We start from the raw sequence: 10,944 nt of genomic DNA, 5'->3' as shown, positions 1-10,944 counted from the left end.
GGAATTGTTTGGGGATGGTCTCTGGGACCTCGTATCCACAGTAACAGCTGGGAAGAAAATTTTTTACCTCAGGTTTCCTCACAGCCTAAGAAAGCACCGTATTTTCAGGTACAGTCCTTTCGGCTTCAGAAAAGCAAGTGGGTCAAAGTCGCTTCCTTTCTGCACAGAGACAAGGGAAGAAGGAAAAAGCTGCACCAGCAGCCAGTTCCCAGGATCAAAAATCTTCCCCCGCTTCCTCTGAGTCCACCGCATGACGCTGGAGCTCCACAGGTGGAGACAGGTGCGGTAGGGGCGCGTCTCGGAAACTTCAGGGACCAGTGGGCTTGCCCACAGGTGGATCTCTAGGTTCTGCAAATAGTATCACAGGGATACAGGGTGGAGTTCGAGGCGACTCCCCCTCGCCGTTACCTCACATCAGCCTTGCCTGCTGCCCTCGGAGAAAGGTAGTACTGGCGGCAATTCACAAGCTGTACTTCCAGCAGGTGAAATCAAGGTACCCCTCCTTCAACAAGGCCGGGGTTACTATTCCAAAATGTTGTGGTACCGAAACCAGAAGGTTCGGTGAGACCCATTCTAAAATTGAAAGCCTTGAACACTTATATACGAAGGTTCAAGTTCAAAATGGAATCGCTCAGGGCGATTATTGCAAGCCTGGAGAATTTCATGGTATCACTGGACATCAAGGATGATTACCTGCATGTCCCTATTTACCCTCTTCACCAGGAGTACCTCAATATTGTGGTACAGGATTGTCATTACCAATTCCAGACAATGCCGTTGGTCTGTCCCCGGCACCGAGGTATTTACCAAGGTAATGGGCGAAATAATTATCCCGTACTTGGACGATCTCCTTATAAAGGCGAGGTCCAGGGAGCAGTTGTTCGTCGGAGTAGCACTATCTCAGGAAGTGCTACAACAGCACGGCTGGATTCTGAATATTCCAAAGTTGCAGCTGGTTCCTACGACGCGTCTACTGTTCCTGGGTATGGTTCTGGACACAGAACAGGATAAAAAAGGTTTCTCCCGGAGGAGAAGTCCAAGGAGTTGTTGTCTCTAGACAGAGACCTCCTAATACGTATACAGGTGTCGGTGTATCAATGCACGCGAGCCCTGGGAAAGATGGTAGCTTCTTACAAAGAAATTCCATTCGCCAGGTCCCATGCAAGAATTTTCCAGTGGGATCTGTTGGACAAGTGGTCCGGGTCGCATCTTCAGATGCATCGGCGGATAACCCTGTCTCCAAGGGTCAGGGTGTCGCTGTTGTGGTGGCTGCAGAGTGCTCATCTTCTAAGGGGGCAGATTCGGCATACAGGACTGGGTCCTGGTGACCACGGATGCCAGCCTTCGAGACTGGGGGGCAGTCACACAGGGAAGGAACTTCCAAGGCTATGGAAAAGTCAGGAGACTTCCCTACACATAAATATTCTGGAACTGAGGGCCATTTACAATGCCCTAAGTCAGGCTAGACCCCTGCTTCAACACCGGCCGGTGCTGATCCAGTCAGACAACATCACGGCGGTCGCTCATGTAAACCGACAGGGCGGCACAAGAAGCAGGATGGCGATGGCAGAAGCCACAAGGATTCTCTGATGGGTGGAAAATCATGTGTTCGCACTGTCAGCAGTGTTCATTCCCGGAGTGGACAACTGAGAAGCAGACTTTCTCAGAAGACACGACCTCCACCCGGGTGATTTGAGACTTCATCCAGAGGTCTTCCAAATGATTGTACACCGTTGGGAAAGGCCACAGGTGGACATGATGGCGTCCCGCCTCAACTAAAAGTTACAAAGATATTGCGCCAGGTCAAGGACCCTCAGGCGATAGCTGTGGACGCTCTGGTAACACCGTGGGTGTACCAGTCGGTGTATGTGTTCCCTTCTCTGCCTCTCTTACCCAGGGTAATGAGAATAATAAGAAGGAGAGGAGTAAGAACTATACTCATTGTTCCGGGTTGGCCAAGAAGAGCTTGGTAACCAGAACTCCAAGAAATTATCTCAGAGGACCCATGGCCTCTGCCGCTCAGACAGGACCTGCTGCAGCAGGGGGCCTGTCTGTTCCAAGACGTACTGCGGCTGCGTTTGATGGCATGGCGGTTGAACGCCGGATCCTGAAGGAAAAGGGAATTCCAGAGGAAGTTATCCCTACGCTATCTAAAGCTAGGAAAGAAGTGAACACAAACCATTATCACCGCATATGGCGGAAATATGTTGCGTACTGTGAGGCCAGGAAGGCCCCAAAGGAGAAATTTCAGCTAGGTCGATTTCTGCACTTCCTACAGTCAGAGGTGACTAGGGGCCTAAAATTGGGTTCCATTAAGGTCCAGATTTCGGCTCTATCGATTTTCTTCCAAAATTGAACTGGCTTCACTGCCTGAAGTTCAGACTTTTGTTAAGGGAGTGCTGCATAGTCAGCCCCCGTTTGTGCCTCCAGTGGCACCGTGGGATCTCAACGTGGTGTTGGAATTCCTGAAGTCGCATTGGGTTGAGCCACTTAAATCCGTGGAGCTATAATAAAACCTCACGTGGAAAGTGGTCATTCTGTGGGCCTTGGCGTCGGCCAGGCGTGTATCAGAATTGGCGGCTTTGTCATACAAAAGCCCTTATCTGTATTTTATATGGATAAGGCGGAATTGAGGACTCATTCCCAATTCCTTCCTAAGGTGGTATCAGTTTTTCATGTGAACCAACCTATTGTGGTGCCTGCGGCTACTTGGGACTTGGAGGATTCCAAGTTACTGGACGTAGTCAGGGCCCTGAAAAATATATGTTTCCAGGACGGCTGGAGTCAGGAAAACTGACTCGCTATTTCTCCTGTATGCACCCAACAAGCTGGGTGCTCCTGCTTCTAAGCAGACGATTGCTCGCTGGATCTGTAGCACGATTCAACTTGCACATTCTGCGGCTGGACTGCCGCACCCTAAATCTGTAAAAGCCCATTCCACGAGGAAAGTGGGCTCTTCTTGGGCGGCTGCCCGAGGGGTCTCGGCTTTACAACTTTGCCGAGCTGTTACTTGGTCGGGTTAAAACATTTTTGTAAGAGTCTACAAGTTTGATACCCTGGCTGAGGAGGACCTAGAGTTTGCTCATTCGGTGCTGCAGAGTCATCCGCACTCTCCCGCCCGTTTGGGAGCTTTGGTATAATCCCCATGGTCCTTACGGAGTCCCAGCATCCACTTAGGACGTCAGAGAAAATAAGATTTTACTCACCGGTAAATCTATTTCTCGTAGTCCGTAGTGGATGCTGGGCGCCCATCCCAAATGCGGATTGTCTGCAATACTTGTTTATAGTTATTGCCTAACTAAAGGGTTATTGTTGAGCCATCTGTTGAGAGGCTCAGTTATATTTCATACTGTTAACTGGGTATAGTATCACGAGTTATACGGTGTGATTGGTGTGGCTGGTATGAGTCTTACCCGGGATTCAAAATCCTTCCTTATTGTGTCAGCTCTTCCGGGCACAGTATCCTAACTGAGGTCTGGAGGAGGGTCTTAGTGGGAGGAGCCAGTGCACACCAGGTAGTCCTAAAGCTTTCTTTAGTTGTGCCCAGTCTCCTGCGGAGCCGCTAATCCCCATGGTCCTTACGGAGGCCCAGCATCCACTACGGACTACGAGAAACAGATTTACCGGTGAGTAAAATCTTATTTTTCTGCCTCACTTCATTGGGTGTGTATACTTTAAATTAGCAAAAATTTAACAAAAAAATCCATACACAAAGGGCATAATGCAAACAATTATACTACTTAAAACCAAAACGTCGTAGCTTGACACAACCACAATATTGCACGCTAAGGTCCCAATTTTTGATACTACGAATAAAACACTAGCCAAAAATATCTGCTAAAACTTGGAAACATCACAACCAAATATGCATTAAAAAACACATCCAGCACACATAGGACAACCCAGAACAACACACAATAAACATAAATGCTATGAAATGTATTTAAAAAAAACCTTTGAAAAAAACAAAAAAAAAAACCACTTCTTTAAAATACACCTACAAACATTTACTTTTGACATAAAACACCAGAAAAACTCCAAGTCAACCAGAAAAAAAAAAAAAAAACATAATTGAGAATAACAGTACATCAGGCCTTGCCAACCTGTGGCTCTCCAGATGTAGTGAAACTACACATCCCAGCATGCCCTGCCACAGTTTTAGCATTCCCTAATAGCAAAACTGTGGCAAGGCATGATGGGATTTGTAGTTTTACAACAGCTGGAGAGCCACAGGTTGGCCAGGCCTGCACTACATCACCAACACATTAGAAGAATGAACAAACTGACAACCACAATTAGCTAGAAGACATTTCAGACAACTAAGGACAAAGCACAGATGTTTAAATTGTTAAAAAAACTAAAAAAATACTCACCATCCTGCCTTGGCCGATCCGAATCCCGGACATGAGTGGCACCAACCACTTCTGGCGGAATGAGTGCACGCACAGGCTCCTCCCAATCATGGTAAGATGCACGGAAGGGGTGTCCACCCCCGGTTTGGCGGGCCGAATTAGCCTCCTTGGCCATCTTCGCCTTGACACAGCGCTTTATGTCGTAGAAACGCTTACGACACGTGTCCTCGGTCCGCCTCACCACAATCTCACTATTACCCTCACCACACCCTCACTTTGGTGCTCCCGCACCAAAGCCATATTTTCAGCGTAGCTAAATTTTACATTGCGGCCAGTCTTTGTAGTGGTGTGTGGCTGCGGAGCCACAACACTATCACTATCACTGGAGGCCGCAGCAACAACCTGCCCCTCATCCTCACTAACCTCCTCCACCTCACTAACCTCCTCCACATCACTCACCTCCTCCCTCTCACTCACCTCCTCCACCTCACTCACCTCCTCCCTCTCACTCACCTCCTCCACCACACTCACCTCTGACTGGGACATAATCAGGACAAACAACAAATAACACTGAGAAAAAAAACAGTAAACACACTCCTCCACTACCACTACACACCACACACACACACACACACACACACACACACACACACACACACTCACTCACTCACAACGACAATAGACGTGAAATAAAAAACAATGACAAAAAACTAGACAGACTTTTAAATAACTACACAACAAGTATGACAAGACTACTTACACACACAGTACAGCACTCAACAATCACAAAGAACCTCCTCAAAACCACCAAAACTCCAAACTACTCACCAACTCCTAACACACCTTCTTCTCACCTCTCCACTAGCTAAACCCACGAGGTTCGGACGGTTTGGGGCGTTTTTATAGTAATGTGCACAGACACTCCTCCATCACGAATCAAACCAATCACAGACGAGTGACAAAAACGAAACTTAGGAAAAAAACGCGTCCGTGAAAGGACAAACACTGCCATAACCGAAATGTGATGCAGTCGTAAGAAAACCTCATAACACGGCCGCAAAACCACTAAATCGGCCGCATTCTACCTTACAAAACCACGAATGACATCGACATCGGAAAACACAAAAAATACAAATACGGCAGTTTAGTAAATGAGGCGTAACCAATTCAAAAAGTTGCACATTTACACATTCGATGTCATTCGTGATGAAACTCCAAATCGGTACAAATACGAATTTTAGTAAATATACCCCAAGGTCTGAAGAGACTCTGGAAGCGTTGTGCATCTTTTTTGAAAATGCGTCCTAGGGGGTAATTCAGAGTTGATCGCAGCAGCAAATTTGTTAGCAGTTGGGCAAAACCATGTGCACTGCAGGTGGGGCAGATATAACATGTGCAGAGAGAGTTAGATTTTGGTGGGTTATATTGTATCTGTGCAGTGTAAATACTGGCTGCTTTATTTTTATACAGCAATTTAGATTTCAGTTTGAACACACCACACCCAAATCTAACTCTCTCTGCACATGTTCTATTTGCTCCACCCCTACAGTGCCAGTGTCGTACTGGGGCAAGAAGGGCCCACCGGGGAAATGTAGTGGTAGGGGTCCATGCTTAAGGGTGTGGCTAGGCAATAATGAGGTGTGTCCAACCACCACAGAGTCCAGGCTAACCAGTAGAGAGTGCATGGGCTGGGCCACCATGATAAATATATATATATATATATACATATATATATATTAAACACTGCTTGTGCATGCATGGTAATGTAGAAGATTAATAACAGGAGGAGGTGGGCCCACAGGAAGTGTGGCCCACCGGTGGTTTCCCCTGTTCCCCTGTGGGCCAGTCCGACCCTGTACAGTGCACATGGTTTTGCCCAACTGCTAACAAATTTGCTTCTGCGATCAACTCTGAATTACCCCCTTAGTCGCTATGGATGCATCAGGAGACTGCACGGATTAATTTGATAAGCAATACCTGTATATCTGTATGCGACTGAATCTCTGAATCTGTATGTGAAGTGCTACGATGCAGCAACAGTGTCTTCATTCCATGTCAGGTTTCGTTGTGCTCCATATACAGTCTCAGTCGCTCACAGACATACAAGTGTCCAATATCAAATTGCTCACCACAGTCTTCTTGTACACAACAGTTGCATCGCATGTGACTAAGACACATTTTTTTGTAACCAAAGATGCCCAATGTTAGTGTAGTTGAGCGTGACCTGGCGGCTCATTCGCCCCAGGCATCTGGTACTGTGTTGCGCATTGTGGCTAGATATATGAGGATGCATCAGTAGATATACAGTATAGTAACAACCTACAAAAATTTTACATCTGCATTATCTTTAAAGGGACATTAATCATATATATTTGTTCTTCCCCTTGTATTGGTTTGATTAAAAAAAATAAAGGCACTAAAGTGTCAAAATTATGTTATAAATTAATGTAGCCCTACTGGTAATTTTAATATATATATATATTGTAATATATTGTGTATACATATGCATATGTAATCTGTCATGTTACATAGGGCATGAAATGAAGGAGTTAACCTCATGTACTGCAGTATGTGGGGAGAAGTTTCTAGATTGCCATGAGGCCAGGAGATCGTTGGGGAGAACATGAGGACGGAAGGGAAAGGGGCCCCTGCGCATGCTGTGACAGTTAGTCCCAGACAAACTGTACCTGTGAGAGAGGCAGCATCCCGGCGGGCAGCTCTAGTGACAGAGCAGAGAGCGGGGGACAGAGACGCTGGCAGAGAGGCAGTCCTGGTAGCGGCGATGCTAGAGACGCTGCAGGCATGGAAATAGGCGCTGGCAAAAAGATAGTCTCGGTGACAGTGAGGCTGGAGAACGCTGCAGGCAGACAAATAGCCCCTGGCGGAGAGGCAGTCCCGGTGATGTTGGAGAGCCAGAGAGCTGTGCAATAGAGGCGCAGGCAACCAGAGTAAGAAGGAGAACGGTGAGGAGTGAGATCCTGTCAGTGCTGAGGACTCACTGATTGGTACAAGAACTACAATAAGAGGTACCTACACTATCTGGCTTACAATAATCAGACAGAGGGGGTGGAGAGGCAGAGCGTAGAGGAACAAGAGGAGTCGGGGGAGCTACCAGAGGTGAGCAACTATCCGTTGTGTTGCCTCCCCCTGGCAAGTTAACTCCTTCAGTACTAAAGTACCCCAAATGCTTGAATCCTCACTGCATTACCTGTATATATTATAAATGTTTCAACTGAACTTTAATTTTAGAGTCACCATAAGCATTCTTCTGTATTATATGGACTGAGGCCAGTTATAGAATACACATTACTATATAGACTGTGGCCGATTATATACTACATACCCAGAGATGCTACAAGTGCACTATTGTCACATATAGACTGAAAGCCCAGAACTGTAGAGCCTGTTAAAGTAGAAAGCTGCAAAAAGAAGCACCCATATCGGGATAGCTATTGAAATAGAGACATTCCTGAAGGAGGTGCAGCTATAGACTGAAAGAGAAGTAACTATTAGCGAACTGAAGGCGTACCGTTTCTCTTATCTACCAGCATGACGAAAAGATAGAAACTCCTGAGAGTAATGATAGACTTTACTAGTAAAGCCTCACGACACAGAGAAACTGATGATACTAAGTCTGGATAGCTGTCAGGGACAATATGATGTGTATATGCTTTGATATAGCCAGCTGGTGACCATTTACCATCAGAGAGGAAAGTCAGTAATAACCAGCCCGACCAGTCAGAGTGGAAAATTAACCCCTAACTGGATGTTAAGAGGAAAAGTGAGTTATAATAACAGTGTCATCGCTGAGTAAAGTAAAGGAAGCAGTCCAAGGTGGATATATTCTATAACTGAGGCAGTATAACTGTAGCATGTAACAACTCGGAAACCATGGGCCCCAACAGTGCACAAATGTTTGTATAAACACCCGGGTCGATCTCATTTTTTAAAGATCTGATATGGTACCAGAGGTATTTTTTTGTTATGCATGCGAATACATTGTATAGGATGGGGAGAGTATAGTGATTAACTTGCGTAATAATTATTATATAGGTGGGAATGTTTGTTGGAACGGTCTAAAGAATTTATTGACGCTGATAGTCCAACTATAGTTGTACAATAAAGCTGTTATACTTACCACTGCCTGACTCTTCTGCTAGGGGACCCGACATGCCTAATGGAGAGAAAACAGGTAAATGAATTATTGGATTGTGTGTAATGCATTATCTATACACATAGGCGACTACACATTATATACGGCTTACCCAAACAAGCCGGGTGATATAACACAATAGTTAATAGTTTGGGTGGAGGCACAAAGGTAGTTGATAGTAACTCTCTCGAACAGCTACTCCAGAGCAGAGAAAGGGGGTTACAAAGTGGAGGCACTGCTGAGATCCTGAGTAGAGCCAGTAAAACACAAGGTTGGGTAGCAATATCTGAAGATTATGGAAGTACTGACAGGGGAAGATGTATATGTATGGGGTCAGACGAAGAAGAAGGACCCCAATAGGTGTATAGTAATAGGGGGAGACTTTGTAGGGTTCTCTGATGAGGATGTGGTTGGTAAGACTGGCGCTCTGTACGGAATAACTAGACCCATAATAGTGGATAAACGGAGGGGAGAAGCGGGAGAATCAGTTGCCATATTAATAGAAATAGAAAAGGAACTAGATGCTAATTTGATACCACATATGATGATGGCAGATGAGAATATGGGGAAGAAATGGCGCATCATATTACCTGTTAGGAAAGAGAATGAAGTAGATGATACTGGCCCTTCAGGAGCTCCTGTGAACATCTCAGAGAAGGGGAAAGGAGATTCAAATGTAACGGGTGGACAATTTGAAACAATAGTAGATCGAGTTGTTTCCCAACTAGAAAGGTGGCACTACGAGGGGAGTTATCGTAGGCTAAGAATTTTTTCGGGCATTGTACCTGTACCTACAGGGGAAGAATCATATGAAGCTTGGAAAGAGGCTGCAGTACAACAGGCAGAAGAATGGCAGTGCCCAGATCAGATTAAACGTCAGAGGGTGGTAGAGAGTCTCCGGGGTCCCGCTATGGGAATAGTGCAAGCGGCTAGGCGAAGCAATCCCAATGCTACTTTGGAGACATATCTTGAAGCCCTAGACTATGCTTACGGTACGCTGGAAGATGTAGGGGACTTAATATCTCGACTACACCACACATTTCAGGAGCCTGGGGAGAAACTAAGTTCATATGTGATTCGGGTGGATAAACTATTATACAAAATTGTGGATAAGGGAGGAATAAGCCGAGAAGAAGTGGATAAGAGTCGAATGAAACAGCTGCTCCGAGGGGCTTTGACTACGGACTCGGTTGCACAGAAGCTGAGATGCTCTGGAACAAGAGAACCTGTTCCTGCTTTCAATGAGTTGTTGAAGGAGGTAAAGCAGGAAGAAGCGTTAATAGAGATGCGAGAGAAGACAATAAAGAAGATTAAAGTGGTACAGTCTACAACAGAGATCAATTCCCTGGAGGATAAACTATTAAAAATGATGGAAGAACAAAACAAAAAGATAGATCAGTTTATAGCTACCTACAATGCTCATAGTTCTTCCCAGAATAACTCTCCCAATGAGAATGTAAGAGGGAAGAGGAACACATTCTCAAATAGAGGATGTTTCAAGTGTGGGAGGTTTGGACATAGGGCTTTTGAGTGTAATATTAATCAAAATATCTCCCGAGTGCCTAATAACAGCTCTGGTAGGGAAGATGCTGACCAGGGAAACGGAGGGGGGAGGCCCGTGGACCCCACACAGGCCTCCTAGAGGTTGGACATTGTGCAACGGGGAGTACGTGGTGGAATGGGATCCTTCCTGAAGGGTTAATGGGACCAGCTCCGATAATGACTGCCCAGATAGACGGGCATAATTGTGATATCTTGATTGATAGCGGCTCTCAAGTATCAATAATCTTTGAAGATTGGTATAGGATGAACATCCCGGATGTACCAATTAAACCCCTGTCCGGGTTAGTGATATGGGGTCTTAGCGTGGAGAAATATCCTTACTTGGGATATGTCGAAGTAATGATAGAATGTGGACAAGAGTGTGAAGACGAGACAGAGAGACTCCAAGTGCCCTTAATTGCGTTGATTTGCCCAGGAGTTCCACAGGAGAGAGGAGAGCCACCGTTAATTATTGGAACCAATACCAGGATATATCCCATCCTTTTGAAATGGCTAAGTAAACATGATGACTTGGCTGTTATGCCTAATTACTCCTATGGTGTGCAAATTGAAGAGGAACAAGGGGAGAACATCAACAAATTTGATATTTGTTTTCGGGGAAGTGAACTGCCATCTGAGGAAAAACATAAGATAATTGAGGAGTTGGAACGCCGAGAGCAAGCTTTCTCTACTGGGGAGTGGGACCTAGGTCGAGCAAAAGGGGTGGAGCATCATATTGTCCTCACAGACACTACTCCTTTTCGAGAACGGTCCCGGCGTATAGCCCCTGCGGATTTCGAGGATATGAGGAAACACCTGAAGGGACTATTAGAGAATCAGGTAATCATGGAGTCAAAGAGCCCTTATGCCTCTCCAATTGTCATCGCTCGAAAAAAA

At 45.7% G+C, this 10,944-nt stretch overlaps 1 protein-coding gene across 1 annotated transcript; it reads left to right on the top strand.

Moving 5' to 3' along the window:
• Positions 1-8,800: 8,800 nt before the first annotated feature.
• On the top strand, positions 8,801-10,147 carry LOC135057249 (paraneoplastic antigen Ma3 homolog). The gene has a single exon (XM_063963141.1). It carries the CDS (start codon positions 8,801-8,803, stop codon positions 10,145-10,147), a length of 1,347 nt encoding a protein of 448 aa, XP_063819211.1.
• Positions 10,148-10,944: the final 797 nt, after the last annotated feature.

Source organism: Pseudophryne corroboree, chromosome 3 (genome assembly GCF_028390025.1).
Source record: "Pseudophryne corroboree isolate aPseCor3 chromosome 3, aPseCor3.hap2, whole genome shotgun sequence".
Taxonomy (NCBI): domain Eukaryota; kingdom Metazoa; phylum Chordata; class Amphibia; order Anura; family Myobatrachidae; genus Pseudophryne; species Pseudophryne corroboree.
Note: the sequence above shows the minus strand (reverse complement) of the source record. Positions and strands in the feature narration are given on the sequence as shown.